The following is a 19,301-nucleotide window of genomic DNA, read 5'->3' on the forward strand; positions in this document are numbered from 1 at the left end:
AATCAACATTTCCCCCTAAAGGAACTGGATTTTTTGGTGACCGTTTCTTTGAAATAGTCTTCACTGACCTGACCCAAAGCACTGATCTATACGGATATCTGCATATTATTCTGGAGTCAAATAATTTGTCTGACAGCACTCACACTGATCGAACGGAATTGTCACTATGCGCGAGAATCGGTAACTGATGCTCCCTGTATGAACGAACTGACAGTGAACTGGGTAAGAAAATGCATGCATGCATACACCTAAACGGGGTTGCATCCAGAATTTAAATATTTACTTTGTTAAATTAGGCTTTAATTTCTGATGCAATTGTTATTTTATTCATAATGGAATAATTATGGCAATAGTCCCCAAATGCATGATGTGTAATTCTGAAGGGGGAGACATTAGAGATATTTCACGACTCGTTATTCACATTATGTGAAATGTCTTGTAAGATAATGCTGAGTGCATGACTGGCCGCATTATCTTATCCAGAGCCCCCATCTCTCTCTCTCTCTCTCTCTCTTGTCTATGAACAGGCAAATTATTACCGTGGAGACTAGACTGTATTGGCGGTAAAAAAGCATTGAAGAATTATAACTAGAATTCAATGTCATATTTATAGAGCCAGACATTTTAACATATTTATTGTATGCACATGTCATAGGCTTCTATATGGACTTGTAATGTCTGTTATAATGTTGTATTTGTAGGGTCGTGTTTGGCTGCTGTTTGTCTACAAATGTAAGCTCTGTGAAACCTTAACTCTGACAACACCATATGGAGACAACTGTTTGAATTAAAGCAGAGGGAACACACATGAACTACTGTCATGGATTTAAGGGATTTTTTCATGTTGGCAACATTAGTTGCTTGTTTTTGTTTAGATCCAACCATAGCCCAAGAGCTCATTTACCCTATTCGTGAAGAGCTTCAGGAAAATGTACTTATTGGAAACATACCAAAGGACTTGAACATCTCCCATATAAACTCTGCCACCGGGGCTAGCAGTAATTTGGTTTACAGACTTGTGTCCAAAGCCGGGGACAACCCGCTATTAAGAGTGATGAGCAATACAGGAGAAATCTTTACCACCGCAAACCGTATTGACAGGGAGAAACTCTGTCCTGGCCCCTCTTTTGAAGACAGTGAGTGTTCCTTTGAAATTGAGGTGGTCATTTTGCCTAATGACTATTTTAGATTAATCAAAATAAAGATCATTGTCAAAGACACCAATGACAATGCCCCAATGTTCCCCTCCCCTGTGATCAACATATCAATTCCGGAAAACACATTAATCAACAGCCGCTTTGCCATTCCCTCTGCCACTGATCCAGATACTGGACCCAACAGCGTACACAAATACGAGCTGTTGAACGGGCAGAGTGCTTTCGGTTTGGATATCGTGGAGACGCCAGAAGGTGAGAAATGGCCTCAGCTAATAGTTCAACAGAATTTAGACAGAGAGCAGAAAGATACTTATGTGATGAAAGTCAAAGTGGAGGATGGGGGGAACCCACAAAAATCCAGCACTGCCATTCTACAGGTGACTGTCACTGATGTTAATGATAACCGGCCTGTCTTCAAGGAGAACCAAATTGAGGTCCACATTCCAGAAAATTCTCCTGTTGGAACGTCAGTAGTTCAATTGCAAGCCACTGATGCAGATGTGGGGGCCAATGCAGAAATAAAATACATGTTTGGGACTCAAGTGTCAAGTGCCACACGGAGACTTTTTGCTCTGAACTCCACCACTGGGCTCATAACAGTTCAACGACCACTAGATAGAGAGGAGACTGCCATTCATAAACTGACTGTATTAGCCAGCGATGGAAGCTCAAGTCCAGCAAGAGCCACCATAACTATCAACGTAACTGATGTTAATGACAATGCTCCAAATATTGATTTAAGATACATCATAAGTCCCACCAATGGCACCGTAATGCTTTCCGAAAAAGATCCGATTAACACCAAGATTGCTCTTATTACTGTCTCTGACAAAGACACTGATGTGAATGGAAAAGTTATTTGCTTTATTGAAAAAGATGTTCCTTTCCACCTCAAAGCAGTTTATGATAACCAATATTTGTTAGAAACATCTGCACTGCTTGATTATGAGGGAACCAAGGAGTACATCTTCAAGATTGTGGCCTCTGACTCTGGAAAACCTAGTTTAAACCAGACCGCCCTGGTAAGAGTAAGGCTGGAGGATGAGAACGACAATTCACCCATTTTTGCCCAGCCTGTCATTGAACTGGCCGTCATGGAAAACAACCGACGTGACATGTTCCTGACAACCATCAGTGCTACAGATGAGGACAGTGGAAGGAATGCTGAGATTGTCTACCAGCTCGGACCCAATGCTTCTTTCTTTGATCTCGATCGCAAAACAGGGGTGCTAACCGCATCAAGGGTGTTTGATAGGGAAGAACAAGAGCGGTTCCTCTTTACGGTCACAGCCAGAGACAATGGCACCAGGGCTCTACAGAGTCAAGCGGCAGTCATAGTAACGATATTGGATGAAAACGACAACAGCCCTAAATTCACACACAACCACTTTCAGTTCTTTGTGTCAGAGAATCTGCCTAAATATAGCACAGTAGGAGTGATTACTGTCACGGATGCTGATGCTGGTGAGAATGCGGTGGTGAGGCTTGTAATCCTCAATGATAATGAGAACTTCATCCTTGACCCAGATTCTGGTGTGATCAAATCCAATGTTTCCTTTGACCGAGAACAGCAAAGCTCCTACACGTTTGACGTTAGAGCGGTGGACAATGGGAGCCCCCCATGTTCTTCAGCTGCTAAGGTGACCATCAACGTCATTGACGTCAACGATAACACACCCATTGTCATCTACCCACCATCAAACACCTCTTTCAAACTAGTGCCCCTGTCTGCAATTCCAGGGTCGGTTGTGGCTGAGGTTTTTGCGGTAGATGGTGACACGGGTATGAATGCCGAACTGAAGTACACTATTGTGAGTGGAAACAACAGAGGTCTTTTCAGAATTGACCCTGTAACAGGAAACATCACACTAGAAGAGAAACCCACCATTACTGACATTGGTCTCCATAGGTTAGTGGTCAACATCAGTGACCTTGGCTTTCCAAACTCCCTGCACACCCTTGTCCTTGTTTTCCTTTATGTCAATGACACGGTTGGAAATTCCTCATTCATACAAGACCTCATCCGTAGGACAATGGAAACGCCGCTTGACAGGAACATTGGTGAGAGCAGCGAGACTGATCAGAATGTTGACAACCTAAAAACCGTCATTGCCATCGTTACAGGTGCCATGGTGGTGATTGTGGTCATCTTCATTACAGTTCTGGTGCGCTGCCGTCATGCCTCACAGTTCAAAGCTGCACAGAGGAAGAAGCAGGGCACAGAGTGGATGTCACCTAACCAAGAGAACAAGCAGAACAAGAAGAAGAAGCGAAAAAAGAGGAAGTCGCCAAAGAGCTCCCTCTTGAACTTTGTCACAATTGAGGAGAACAAACACGACGACCCTGCTCACAAACCTATTAATGGAACCATCAGTCTCCCGGCTGAGCTAGAGGAGCCCGGAATTGGACGCTTTGACTGGAATGCCACACCCACTACCACATTCAAACCCAGCAGCCCGGACCTGGCCCGGCACTACAAGTCTGCTTCACCCCAATCTGCATTCCACCTCAAAGCTGACACTCCAGTGTCTGTGAAAAAGCATCATGTCATACAGGAGCTGCCATTGGACAATACCTTTGTTGGGGGCTGTGACACGCTTTCCAAACGGTCCTCCACCAGCTCCGATCACTTCAGTGCCTCAGAATGCAGTTCACAAGGAGGCTTCAAGTCAAAGGGGGTACCTTTGCACACCAGACAGGTAAAAGAACACTTTTACTGGTCTATAAGTACTGCGTATAACTGCCCTGCTCAATACTGAAGTGCCTGGCATAGCTTACTTGCTCTGAGTGATACATTTTGTGATGCACTATGTAGAAATAGATTATAGAAACATCCCCCTGTCCATAGATCTTCTCATATATGACCAAAAATGTCCTAAATATTGTATGTTTTTTTAAATGAATCTAGCAGGCCCAGTCAAATTGCTATTGTCATCATCTTACCTCATGCATTTCTGTGTTTGTTTGTTTTTCCCCCTTTTTTCTTTCTTTTTTAATTAAAAAATAAGTTCTGCTTAAGCAATTGCTTTAATGGGTGAGAAATTAAAAGTATCGAACTTCTCTTAGAAATGCTAAAATGCTAGATTCGAGAATTTCACTGCTCTGTCATGTTTCAAAGATGCAATGCTCTGAGAATTTGTGAAAGAAACATTTTTTTCTCGCCTGTCTACTTCGATCACCATTTTCTAATTTTGGCAGCTAAACTACTTTAAGGAAGAAACTAAAATATTTGTCTGACTCTTGGCATTATCAAACTCATCACTTGGTTACCCACTCAAATTCACTGAGTTTCAACCTACTATTCAGTATTTTTTTACTAGCATTCTCTGTGAGACTAGTCTAATCTTGGATTGAAATTAATATATTAATAGTGTGGGCACACACATGAACAATGTTTTCCTCAGCCCCTAGGCAGAATGAATAGTATTTGCATACTACTTTATATCAGTAAACTCCCCCAGACCATAAACTGAGAACGTTGTTTACTCCAGTTACATAAAATGTTAAAATAGCAAGTGCAAGTAACCAAACACAGCATTTCATAGTAAGAAATCCAAACGAAGAGAAAAAAGATGCAAGGAAGATAGGGCAAAAGGGAGAGGAACATTACCTTTAGATGGCACTGTTGTTCTGTATGGCACAATCTGGCTATGGGCCAACATGCAGTGTGTGTCTGTAAAGCATGGGGAGGAGGTGGGGGCAGTTACTCTCTCTCTCTCTCTCTCTCTCTCTCTCTCTCACTCACTCTCTTTCTCTCTCTCTCACTCACTTATTTCTCTCTAAGTCGCCTTGCCTTTCCCTTGCCCTTTTTCTGCGTGTTTGTGTGCAAGTGTGTTTGTATGTGAGCAGCTCTCTTAGTAAACAGCTCATATCTAATGATGGCCTAAATAAACAACATATTGGTAATGGCTATTACAGATGTAAAATATAAAGTCTGTCCGTTGGGGAAACTGCAAACACATTCACACACATTTATGATTACCTAGCAATCTAAAAGAGGACAAACCATAGTCTTGTATTGTTAACTACTGTATATAAAGCTAATTTCAATTACTACAGACCTAACACTAACACAAATTCTGACCCTAACCCTAACAGAAAACCTTTTAGTATTTTTAGAATTAGATGATGAAAATGACATTTGTTTTGGTTATCAATCATTTTTCCATATTAGAACTTCCAGGTATTCCATATTTAGCCAATTTGTGATGACAATTTTGTCCCCAAACTATATAAGTTACCTAAATAAGTTATCTTAATATAAAGCTAATTATAATTACCACTGACCTATTCCCACCCCTATAATTCCAACTGAAGATTTGAAGAGTTCCCGAATGTATATGTATATACACTCACCTAAAGGATTATTAGGAACACCATACTAATACTGTGTTTGACCCCCTTTCGCCTTCAGAACTGCCTTAATTCTACGTGGCATTGATTCAACAAGGTGCTGAAAGCATTCTTTAGAAATGTTGGCCCATATTGCTAGGATAGCATCTTGCAGTTGATGGAGATTTGTGGGATGCACATCCAGGGCACGAAGCTCCCGTTCCACCACATCCCAAAGATGCTCTATTGGGTTGAGATCTGGTGACTGTGGGGGCCATTTTAGTACAGTGAACTCATTGTCATGTTCAAGAAACCAATTTGAAATGATTCAAGCTTTGTGACATGGTGCATTATCCTGCTGGAAGTAGCCATCAGAGGATGGGTACATGGTGGCCATAAGGGATGGACATGGTCAGAAACGATGACCAATTGGCACTAAGGGGCCTAATGTGTGCCAAGAAAACATCCCCCACACCATTACACCACCACCACCAGCCTGCACAGTGGTAACAAGGCATGATGGATCCATGTTCTCATTCTGTTTACACCAGATTCTGACTCTACCATCTGAATGTCTCAACAGAAATCGAGACTCATCAGACCAGGCAACATTTTTCCAGTCTTCAACTGTCCAATTTTGGTGAGCTCTTGCAAATTGTAGCCTCTTTTTCCTATTTGTAGTGGAGATGAGTGGTACCCGGTGGGGTCTTCTGCTGCTGTAGCCCATCCGCCTCAAGGTTGTGCGTGTTGTGGCTTCGCAAATGCTTTGCTGCATACCTCGGTTGTAACGAGTGGTTATTTCAGGCAAAGTTGCTCTTCTATCAGCTTGAATCAGTCGGCCCATTCTCCTCTGACCTCTAGCATCAACAAGGCATTTTCGCCCACAGGACTGCCGCATACTGGATGTTTTTCCCTTTTCACACCATTCTTTGTAAACCCTAGAAATGGTTGTGCGTGAAAATCCCAGTAACTGAGCAGATTGTGAAATACTCAGACCGGCCCGTCTGGCACCAACAACCATGCCACGCTCAAAATGGCTTAAATCACCTTTCTTTCCCATTCTGACATTCAGTTTAGAGTTCAGGAGATTGTCTTGACCAGGACCACACCCCTAAATGTATTGAAGCAACTGCCATGTGATTGGTTGATTAGATAATTGCATTAATGAGAAATTGAACAGGTGTTCCTAATAATCCTTTAGGTGAGTGTATATAAAAAACCTTTCTATAAGTTACAGTACTCTTACCATTTATGCCATTCCCCTGCCAAAATAGAGAATCAAAAGTGTGTATGGAGCATTTTAGGATGCCCTGGATTAATGAGAAAACTTTTTAATGAGATGTTTGTATCTCCCTGTCTCAGAGATACATTATTGGGGCAAGAAAAAAGGCAGATGCCAATGTAGAACAACAGATTCCACAATAAAAACTGCAATGCAGGCCAAGAGAGTGGCCTCTGTAGCTGCTGTCCTATTGGGAAACAACGCTGTCATGCTGTACATGCCTTTTTGAATGACTCAGTGACCCAAGACAGTAGTTACTACTGTACCACATGGGATATAACCCTTCTATAATTTACAGTACTCATACCAATTATACCATTCCCCTGCCAAATAAGAGAATCAAAAGAGTGTATGGAGCATTTCAGGATGCCCTGGATTAAAAATAGTTTTAAATTAGATATTTTATGGATATGCAAGCTGATTCATTACATCATGTTTTCATCTCCCTGTCTCAGATATACATTGTTGGGGCAAGAAAAAAGGCAGATGCCATTGTAGAACGACTGATTACACAATCAAAACTGCAGTGCAGGCCAAGAGAGCTACAGCAGCCTCTGTAGATGCTGTCCTATTGGGAAACCTCACTGTCATGCTGTAACTGCCTTTTCGAAAGCCTCAGTGACCCAAGACAATATTTGACACCGTAAGCACATGGGCACATGCCTGTCAATACTCTACTGTATATAAAATGTACCACACTGCAAAGTGCAGTCCAGAGGGAGCTGTGTTTGAACTGGGACTGCCCTCTGTGTCTCTTTAAAGGCCTTTGGCTGTGCATTTCCTCTATGAAGATTTTGTATGCATGGACTGCCTCCATGCAGAGTTAGTTAGTGCAGCTAGAGGCACATCAGTGGCGAGCTTATTACAACACCCAAATCCACCGCTGACAGCCATAGGACATTAACACTTGGCCTTTCTGCTCACCCGTGGAACTGAAGCAGTGCAAACAATGAGCACATGCAAACTTACCCGATAGGCAGGGGGCATAGTGACCATTACCAGTTTAATCTTGCTTGTCTGCAGTGCAAAGGAAAAAAATATAGCTGGCCATATAAAACAACAGTTTTAAACGGATAGTTCACCCAAAAATGTAAATTATGTTGATCCAAAACATATGATGTGCTATGAGTGTCCGGGCTGCTCTTTTCCATATAATTCCATATAATAGCTCCTACTAGTGTCCTGATTTAATTGTTGTGAGACTCTCTCATATAACAGACACAAATTGGTCATCTTCAGATGTAATATTTGATGGACAGCATTTATCGCAAAATAATCTAAGTAGAACATTTGTTTTTCATTTATAATTTTTATTGCATGGGGCAAACGCACTCACACATCATGGTTCAATAGCTTCTCAGGATGGAAGCACATTAAAATGTCTATTACGAAGTGCTTGAAACATTTAGGTTATTGATTAAGCAAGCACGCGTAGTGTGCAAATCTTTCGGCTCTGCGGGAAAACTCCTCAACAAGCCTGATTAATAAACTCAGTTGAAGAAGTAAAACTGGGAAGTGACTGCTCATAGCTGACTGCAAACAAAAATTATACAAGCATTTATATAACTGCTTAGAACAATTGTTTTTTCATACTGGAGAGTTTTCTATCCATTGCTTTGGGTTCTAGTTTTCATACATATAGAGTGTAGAAGCAAATGGTCAGATTTCACACCAAAGAAACTCCTCTAAACATCACATTGAATCCACTTACACACGTCTTATATGAGTTTACATTAACATGTATTCATTTGGCAGACACTTTTATCCACAGCAACAACTCAAGCTTAATAATGTATCAGTATGTGCATTCCCTGGGATTAAAATATGTGAACTTGGTATTGTTAGAGCCATGCTCTACCAGTCAAACCCTACTCAGATTCCTAAATTCTTAAAAAGCCTTATTTATATGTATCTGAGCACTGATCTGTCTTGAGCAGATAAAGGAGTAACAGCACTATGAGTGAGTGCTATCAAGGATGAGAAAGGATTATTCCGAAGTGTTGTAGTTGTTCCGACTGATTGGATTAGAAAGAAATCAGACCCAAGAGATTCACGGGTACTATTTTATATAGACTAGATGATGGTCTTAGGTCATCCTGCATGCAGTATATTTTTGTTTTTACTCAGCTTCCCTCTAATCTGGCAAAGCCAAGCACAGTCAGGTATTTTCCCCATCACATAATAGCAGGAATCTATACGAATAGCCCTTGCTGGCAGTCTCAACGAGCAAAGACAAAACCAGAATTGAACAAAAGTGCCTAGACACTGACTTGAATTCAACATTGTATTTTAAGAGATTACGCATGCACTGGGCTCACACTCTGAAAAACTCAGCCATATGTGCTAGACAAATTTTCTACTTAGGGCACAGATCGTATAATATGTGGGAAGAAGAGATGTGTGTGTATTTGTGTGTCTGAGGGTTTCTCAAATGGCTTTATGCTTCAATGAATGGACATCGTAATGCAAACAGCTGAGACTTGAGACAGTACGAGGGAATGCTGTAATAGACTCTGCATTGTGATGGTGAAGGGCCGGGAGGGAGTAGCTCTTTCTCCACAGGTTCATTTGCCACATTAATAAGGGATTAGCATGGATGGGGCTCCCAGGATCAGGCCCTGAAGTTTGAGAGGATTAATGGACTGTGACATTATTGCACCTGAGGGGGATGTCTGTTGCGATATCTGGCGTGTTGAGCTGATGGAAGAGCTCCATTGGGCCAGCGAAAGAGATTCAGCTGTGGTACAATACTTACGGCTTCTCACTGCCACTCATTGACATGCTAACTGAACCTCTGCAATTCATTATTGAGTTTGACTCTTCTTTGACTAGTGTAGTAATGTGTACAATTATGTTACATTTATGCCAGCTGAAAAAGAAAAAAGGACTGTAAACTAGCATTTAGCTGGGCTTGATGGTTGTATATTTTGGATACTTGTCAGCCGGACAGGCTGTGTGATCAGCTTGCCAACCAGCTAAACCCTCTTGGGGCAGTTCAGACAGAATGCATTTTGTGCTAAAAAATGCTAGATGCAATGCAACAAATAAAAAAGAAAGAAGATATCTCTAGACACGTTTTTAAAAGCTAAAGTTCTTTTTTAAACTGACACTATTTAAAAAACCTAGTGCTCGAGACACTGACAAATCAGTGAAATGCATAGCGATGGTCGAAAACTTCGGTCTAGCACCTAGAAAAGCCATTTAGAAAAACAAAGGAAGCAGACTTGTTTTGAATGTATTCTCTAGATTCAAATTGACCAGGCTAGAAGACCATCTTAAACCAGCAGGGATAAGACCAGCTGTGAGGGAATAAGGGACACTTTTGTAATGTAATCGAAAGTTCCACTATTTTTCACTTTGATTGCACCAATTTCACTGAGTATATTGACAACTTAGGGTAATTTAAGACTTAACCCAACCCAAAGGTCAGGTCCTGAGTGTACACGCTGAAAACAAATGCTTCTTTTCTATTTAAAGGTCTCTAATTCTCCAATCCAATTTTGTAAACGTCCAATCCAAGGGTCAGTCCCGCTTTGTTTCCGAAGAATACTTCGTTTCGGCCAAAACAACATTGGCTAAAATCTTGAGATTTACACCGCTGTCCAAGTTTAATTCTCATAGTCTAAAATGAATTGCAGGTACAGTCCATGCTTAGGCCAAAATGTCAAGACTACTGATAGAAGATGGGTAATTTTTGTAGAGAGGCAGTGCAAAGAATGGAACGATGCCTTTAGGATGGTCATTGCAAAGCCAAAATATAGCAAACCTGAAAGTTTGAGGCATGAAATATAATACCCTACTTGGGAGTGCAGGCAAAACTTTTTAGCAAGCTCAAAACTTTTATGTATTTTCACTGATGTACAGAAGATGCAACTCGAAGCAAGATCTCTCTACTGCATGCACAATGTACTGAGATACTGAGATACTTTTACCAGCTGAAAACTTATGACCAATGAGCACAGTTTCCAAAAACTTGCACAGACCACTTGCAAATTACCGGAATTTTGACGATATTCAGAAATTTGTTCTTGACCAGAGATGTGTTATTTTTCATAATTTTCATGAACATCACCTAATAATTCTCATATAATAAATGACACATTTATTTTACAGTCATCCACACTTAAGCCACACATTTACATGCATGGATTTTACAAAATAACAAACAAAGTGGCGTATGGCCAAATGAGCATATTCCAATCCATTTCTATAGTGACTTTCAATTTGCTGGTCCCAAGGTATCCACATATATTTATATACAGACATTGTATGTAAATATGTCTTGGTCTGGATACTTCAGAAGGTATATGGAGTCACCAAGTGACAGATAAAGAATTCCAAAATAGTTGTGTCTCATTGTGTTAGTTGTGCTGTTTCCATTGTCCATTCAATCTGAATATCAGCTCATTTGCTGTAGTTACATGAAAAAGTCAGCAACATTCATCTTGATTTCATTTCATAAAGCAAACTGATTGATGAGAGATGACTCCGGAATTCTCTCAATGATCTCTTGACAGTCTAGAAGAGGCCCCTTTGCCTTTTTTACTATTTCTGATTTGTATTTCCATGCTTTAATCCAGCACTAATCACTCATTTACTTTGGTTCATTATTAACATCACATGATTTCAAATGATATGTCATAATTCATACACTATTAAATAAATATTAAACCCTTTCATCTTAACAACAGAAGTCTCTTTGGCTGTTTCAACTGCAATTTTAAATGACAGCAAAAAAACGAAAGAACAAGAACAGTGCATTTGGGGAACTCCTATGAAATGGCTAAAGTAGATAAGGTGGAAGAAAATGTTTCTTGACTTGTTTGTGATGTTCTAGACACTTTTTCATTTTAGTCCACATGTTTTCATACTGTTTTAAATGCTCACCTGGGGCAAAATAGGGGTTTGTCTAATGTTCTCCAATTCATCTTGACAGAACTTGCTTTTGGGACAAACACACACACACTTCACATCAACACCACCTTGCACTCTTAAAAATAAAAGGTTCAAAGTTGAACTAAAATGGACTTTACAGCTCGATGCCATGGGAGAACTGTTTGAAGCTCCATAAAGAACTTTATTCTTCAGAAAACCATCTTTAGTGTGTACGTGTGCTTTAAAGAAACCAATATGTTGATCTGAAGAACTTGTAATATAACATCAAGAACTTTTTTATTCTATGTAGCCAACTCAAGAACCCTATACAGCAAAACATGGTTGATTAGAGAGAGAGAAAAAAAACCACACTGAAGAACCTTTATTTTTCAAAGTGTATCTAAACTGCCCCATTCTTTGGCACGGTTTTTCTGACATGATGACATCATTGTGACATCTTGATGACATCATAATGACACGATGAGCCCTGGAGGGCTTTTTGAAAGGTTGAAGGAATCATCCTGTCAGATCACAGCGCCTCCTCTCTCTGTTCAGATTAATAGCTTTGATTACCGTAATCTGTAGTGAACTTCTCTGTTCCACCCCCTTTACTACACTCACCGTATTTTATAATGTACATAAAATGATGTTTTATGTAAATTGACCTCCTGGTACTCTTGCTTAATGTGCTGTGTTATTCTATAATGGACTTTTATGTTTTTTTTTTTTGCCCCCTCCGCTTGTTAATAATGTACTTTCCAATTGCAATCTGTACTCAGCTCAAGTAATCTTTGATGACTATTACTATTTATGATTTTTTTTTTCTTTTTCTGCTGAACATTGTTTAAACAGTGATATTTGATCTTTTTAATTTCATAATAAATGTTGAAAAGTGATTTTTTTCTCCTTTCTTGTTTTTACATAATTTTTGTACACTGAAGTGTGAATAATCTGCACTTTTTACAGATAATGTGAGGTTTTGCTGCAGATAAAAGTGTAATCTATTATTCACTTCATGTCAGTTGCATAAATGTCGTAACATTTTCATCATACAGGTCTTAGGTTTTTCTTAGATGTTGCCATGCTTCAGAGCATACACACATTTTGATAAAAATAATTAAAAAAAATTGCATAACTTCAAAGAATGCATACTTTACAGAATAAAAATAATAAATAAATAGTATATATATATATATATATAGAAGATAAGAAAAAATATATATATTTTAAGCATTTTGTTGCTTTTAGTTTGAGGTTGTAGAGGCAGAAGTAGTTTTAAATTAAAATATAATTCAATCAATCAATCATGAACAAAACCGAGTCAAATAAAGGTGATTTTGTAGACAGCTGTCACGCATACACATAGAGCTTGTAATTCAAGTGCTTTTACAGATTTACAATTGTTGGTCCAGGAGGCACATTTAAACTTAACATGTTCTATTGAACTTTAAATTGAAGGATAAAAAGATTTGAAGTGAGGTATCATTGTGAAAAGCAATAGCTTGGAAAACCCATATTACAAATTTGTTGCCTCTAGCTTTAGAATAGTTGGAATGTGAACTGTGCAAAATCTATCTATGAGATATGAAAGGACAGAAGAGACCCTGAAGCTCTTTGCAAGGTTTGGAATATCAAGGTTTTTAGATATTAGAAGAAATAAGTTTCAAAAGTAAATGGCAGTCAACTTAGAGGAAACGTGAAAAACTGCATTTATAAGTCTAGGAGTGGGGAAGTAAAACATCTTTAAGTTTGTAGGGCTTTTTCTGAAGAGTTCTAGCTGAATGAATTAACACAATTTTCTTTACTGTGTTGAAGAATTTCCAATTGAAACATGAAGTTGGAGCACTTGAAGTAATCAACCAAAAAATTGCTATAGCTTATACAGTAGTTAGTTGTAGTCAGTTTTTTAACAATAAAGGAATGCTCTAGGTTCAAAGTTAAGCTCATTCGAAAGAATTTGTGGCATAATGTTGATTATCATAAAAAAATGATTTAGATTTATCTACCATTTATTTAAATAAAAAGCCAAAATTGCGCTTACAGTAAGGCAATGGAACTGAATTGGGCCATGCAGTCCACAAACTTTAAAATACATGCTATTTAAAAAGTAGTCATAAAACGTGAAAACGTATATGTTACCATTGATTTTATCAATTCCCATGATAAAATCAGGGATGTACCACCATACAGCATTTAACAGATTACAGTTGTAATATGTAACGTAATATTGTGTATAACTTAACACAAATTAGGTTAATAAGCAATTTTATCAAACTTAAATAGTGTTATCTCAAATATTGTTTAAGTCTTGTATACTTTTGAAAAATGAGTATTTTAACTTATAAGGTTTGGCCCCGTTCACTTCATTTTTATGTGCCGAACTGTAACCTTGATTCTTTTTTTTTTTTCAATAAAAGCGGGACAAGTCAAAATATTTTTTGTGTGTATCTGCATTATGCCACAAATGCAAATATAAATGTTACTAACGTTTCTAAAGGCATAAGTTAGTCAACCATCGTCAACAGCTGAAATGCACACACCTAAAGTATATATTTCTCTCAATTACCCTTTTATTTATTGATAGGTTTATAGTTCACAAAAGGAACATTTATTCAATAATATAAGAACCACAACAGAAAATATGATATGATGCTTTATAGAACAGGTATTTGGTTGTGAGCTGAAATATGTGAAAGTGTCAAGCATACGCATCCACATCTTAAACTCATTTAATTCCTTCAACTTTTGGAGCATGGCTTCAGTTGACCTGATGATATTGCACTGTGGATGAATACTGAGAAATAAATAAATACGCAAACAAATGCGTTGAAGGGGACGGTTAGGGTTATCTCATCAGGACAGTCCTTTATGCTGGACGACACTATTGACCAATCTGTCCTGTGAGAGATCCCTTTCAAGCAAGGAATGTGTTAAAACTACATAAAAAAAATACAATAAAAAAAAAGTCTTGTTCAGGTGGGTTGCTAGTGGAAGCCCTGTGTAATAAACATGATACTTACAAAAGTTATGTACCCTGAAATCAATCAATCAATTTAGTACTGATAGCGGATTGCACGAGCAACCTCTGAAGGACGGGTTCTGATCCCACGGGAACCAGTAAGTAATTGCGTTCATATAAAAAATGGTGAGTGCTATTTATAGGTTGAAATTTCGCTTTAAAATTACATTTTTACTCCACATACAGTTAGTGTTGGGGGTTGGGTGCAGAGCTAATAAAATTTGCTGTTGACTGTGTTACGTCATTTACAACTCTGTTTTACACCAACCTGTGGACCTGCAAACAAGCTCACACGAGCCAATACTTTAAACAGTAATTCCAGCTTCGGCCACTGGGGGCAGTGATAAAAATAAATGTAAGCTTAGACAGTAGGAAAACGTTAGACCAACTTTTGCCAAATTTACAGTGTGACGAATTTGGTGTATCAGGTTTATCTGACCCCAATCAGATGCGTTTTTTAAGGGTTGTTGAAAAGCATTCTTTTATGGAAAAACATCTAGACAAATCTCAACAGAATGGAACTGAATTCAGGGGTCTTGAAACATTTTTTATGCAATGTCTTTATAACATTGCACAAATTATAAATGTCTTTTTTTACTTGACTTGCCATCTTAAAGAAGCAAAGCTTGTGGCAAGTTTTCGATCTGAACTGCACAGTATCTGAATATATTCAAACTACCTGACAGCTCAAGCACAGCAAATTAATTAAAACATTGCCATCAAATATATGAAAAATTATATATGTATATATATATATATATACATACAGGGTTGGTGTGTAATGGAAAACATGTAACAGGATTACATATTTAAAATACAAAATATAAGTAACTTTATTCCACTACAGTTACAATTTAAATCATTGATAATTACAATACAGTTACAGGCACATTAAAAAAATATTTTGGTTACTGAATAGATTATTTAAAATTTTTTATATTTAGTCCTTTCAGATGGAAAACATTTATACATATAAATGATGTGATCCAAAGTGCATTTGAACAGTAGTGAAACACTTTCTCTATGATGTGTTACATTCATACGAGCAGACAGTGAAGTAAGTTTGGAGCAGATTAAATAAAAATAAAACTTGTGTAAATTGTCACCTTTACACTAAGCTAAAATGCAATTTCTAGCTATTTAACATACACGTTACCAGGCAGGATCATATATTTTATCAAGAAAATTCACGTTGGATCATAATTAATTTTTTCTAGTAAGTCCTTTGATATTAGGGCAAAAATCTTATTCATGATAATAATTTTTGTATTGTTTTCCTATAAAAATCCTGTAAAAATATGCATATATACTGTATATATATATATATATATATATATATATATATATATATATGCAAGGAATGATAGAAACATTGCTGTGCTAGAGGAAACATTTTCACAGCACCCCGAGACTACATTTTTAACACATCAAATCACTTCTTCACACTGAGCTTGCAGTCTGTGATTTTACGATGGCCGGCGTGGTATTTGTCGCTCCGATCTGTATATCCATCTCTTGCTTTGTCTTGGCTCAGGCAATTTGTTGTTCTTAAGGCATAGTAAAAATCACAGTAAAAATGACAATAAAACTCAATCTAAACTTTCAGTCTCAATCTCTTTTTATTGCGCCACATTGACAAGGCTGATGTCTGGCCCGGGAGTGGTAATGCACTGAAGTGGCACCACTAACTCTGCCAGTGAGGAGAAAATCAGCCGCCTGATTGCTGGGACTCTTGATTGCGTGGCATTGGACAATAGGCAAAAAGCCATAGGCCGTGATGCTGATTTACTTCTTGAAGGGATGCGGATGGTGGAACAGGTGCTGGAGTGTAAATATACATGTAGATCCCCTTTTGATTGTAATGACACAGTGGGTGCCAAATGCTCAAGGCCATCTATTCCTCTCTTTTTTCATTCGCTGATTGTCTGAGCCGCTGTTTACTAACCGCCTGACATCTGGAAGTTCATTTCCTGCACTTAAGAAGAGTGCCATGCTATGCTGATGTTGCCTGAATTTTATAATCGAGCACTAATTTCAGAATTTAAAAGAGAGCATATAAACTGTTGTTGGCGAAACGTCAAACTTAGCAATTCAATAGGGTGGTAAATGGGCAATTTTTAGAAAATGTATTTAATTTATCAAAACTTTTCACACTTTTAATATTTATTTATTTTGACTACTAACAATGTCCAAAAGTGGACACATGCATTATTGAAGAATTCTGTCTGTTTTTTGTTTTTCAAAATCATCTTATTATTCTTAATTTTCTTACCATCAATTTTTATTACCACCACATCAGTACTGGTAAAGTGGGACAGTTTATGCTAATTTGTAATTTGCTTTGTTTTTAAAATATAATCCAAATGGCAACAGTGTAACTTAATGCTGATTTTTTTGTTGGCCTAATGGAATAATATATACATAATTGTAGATGATTATGACTGATAAATACTCTACCCAAGTAAATGAACGCAGACACTTTTAGGTATGTAAGCTCGATTTTGAGTGTAGTTGCATTCCAAAATGTGTCAGATCTTAATTCAAAACACACCTTTAACATGTTGCATTCTCAATGTTGCCACAATGGCCACCATTGCAGACATCAGTGTAAACTGTTTGCTTATATTGTGAGTTTTCACTTTCAAGACAACTACTGTCATGTCAGAGCACTAGTTTGAAGAGAATATATCAGGAAGTTAAAGTCATTATATTTCTAGCAACTTACAAGAATAACAACATATCCAGTTTAATGGCACAGACTTTTGAAGGTAACTCCATCGCCCCGTTGAGTATTGAGGTTTGTTTCTGCCATGATAATGCAAGAATGCACTGTAAGCATGTTCAACCAGATGGCACGTTGGCAATGCGGTGGCCAAGTGCTTGCATCTCTGTTCACGTACTTGCGTAGACTGTGTTTCGACTTTTAGGCTGAAGTGTTCCACTTTCCCAGTTGTCCCACTTTATCTGAATTCACGCTATGTATTGTGGTCTGTTCACACTGAACGGGTCAAGAAGAATTTTAAACAAGCTAGATGGAGAGCTACAAATGGAACTGAATGCAGGTGTATTAAATCATGTTTGTTTTAATCTGACCTTCTTTGTAACTAGACACATCGTCTAAAAATACCAGCACAAGACGCTGCATAAACAGAGAGAGACAGTAGATTGCCACCTATTTACATTGAAAATAAAACTGAAAACCTGCGCAGACAGAAGCAAAAAAAGCATTAATTGTGTACAGCCCCTTACATTTTTTTTTTTAATAAATGACAGGCTCCTTTGTCTTATTGCTAATTTAATAGCTAGCACTGTATGAACCATAATTACATACAAATAATTATTTAACACTTTTTTCATAATGTGACAAAATTACAATTAATTGCAAATGACACATTACACTGCAAATATTCTGTTCATAAGTGATATTTACCTTCTTTTTCATAAGATGTATCATATTTCATCTTAAACATGCTCTTCACTGACAATGTTGTCTATTTGGTAGCCACATATATTAACTTTTAATCAGTTTCAAAATTGTTGGATGTGGTGGAAATTACGCCATAAATGAGGATAGTTGTAATCAGTGTCGGGCAAGTTACTCTAAAAAAGTAATTAATTACTTACTACTAATTACATCTTATACAGTGTAATTAGATTACTGTATTAATTACTCTGTCTGAAAAGTAATTGCATTACGTATTACTAATTACTTTCTAAAACCCTTATCAACCTCGACCAGATGAAAAATACAAGGATAGACATGAAACTGTTCTATTAATTCTTTCAACTTAATCATATAAAATAAATTATTCATGAACTGGCCAAAGAATTTAAAGGGGCTGCATTAAATTAAAAAACATAAATTTTTTACATTAGACGTTAAATTTTGATTTTAAATTCATTATTTGTTTTATATACAATAGTTCTATAGTCTATACTATAAAAGTAACCAGGGCTGGACTGGAAAGAGAAATCTGCCCGGGATTTTACATGGAGACTGGCACAAAACTTGTCGAGTGTTTATGGTGATCCGAAAGGGAATGTTCGCTGTCCTTTTCCGTTTTGTGGTCCGTTCTGCATAATGCGGCGGCTTATTTCAGCTTATAGCGGCCCATTCGGCACATTTTGCGGCCGACCCATCGGCCCGCCCGTTTCTCCCGATGGTCAGCCAAAGTGTGTCGGTCCACCGGGAAAATTCCCGGTATGCCAGATTACCAGTTCAGCCCTGAAAGTAACGTTAACTGAATTACTGACTCATTAAGAATAATCACTTTTTTTATTTTCAATGAAAAATACATTTTATTACAGTAATTAATTACTTAGTAATGCATTACAAACAACACTGGTTGTGATTCTAAATATCGGACTAATTTCCACAAAATTGGCCTATAAATTTAAGTAGTTTGTAATTACTTTTTGTTAAGATTATATATAAATACTGTATATATTATATTATGATTTCACATTTATTTTTTCTCATTATAAGATTGAAAGTCTGTGACTGGGGTTTCATTATATCATCTATACAATCACTAGGGAATTAAACAATAGTTAAACTAAAGGATGAAGGTATTGTAAACAGTTACCAAGTTTTAATGTGACCTTCATATAACAAAAAAAACCACACAAAAAAAAC

At 37.7% G+C, this 19,301-nt stretch overlaps 1 protein-coding gene across 2 annotated transcripts in view; it reads left to right on the plus strand.

Annotated features, from left to right (window-relative positions):
- The first annotated feature begins 808 nt into the window (after positions 1 to 808).
- The window catches only part of LOC127653827 (protocadherin-9-like), a 516,284-nt gene continuing 497,791 nt past the window's right edge, over positions 809 to 19,301 (plus strand). The window contains exons 1-2 of one of the 2 annotated variants that reach the window (XM_052140609.1): positions 809 to 3,856; positions 11,708 to 12,494. In XM_052140609.1, the coding sequence (XP_051996569.1) occupies positions 821 to 3,856; positions 11,708 to 11,842 (3,171 nt within the window). In that variant the 5' untranslated portion in view covers positions 809 to 820 and the 3' untranslated portion in view covers positions 11,843 to 12,494. Of the gene's footprint in view, positions 3,857 to 11,707; positions 12,495 to 19,301 lie in introns of those variants that run through there. The other variant, XM_052140608.1, reaches the window with a different exon arrangement.

Source organism: Xyrauchen texanus, chromosome 13 (assembly GCF_025860055.1).
Source record: "Xyrauchen texanus isolate HMW12.3.18 chromosome 13, RBS_HiC_50CHRs, whole genome shotgun sequence".
In the NCBI taxonomy this organism is placed as follows: Eukaryota; Metazoa; Chordata; class Actinopteri; order Cypriniformes; family Catostomidae; genus Xyrauchen; species Xyrauchen texanus.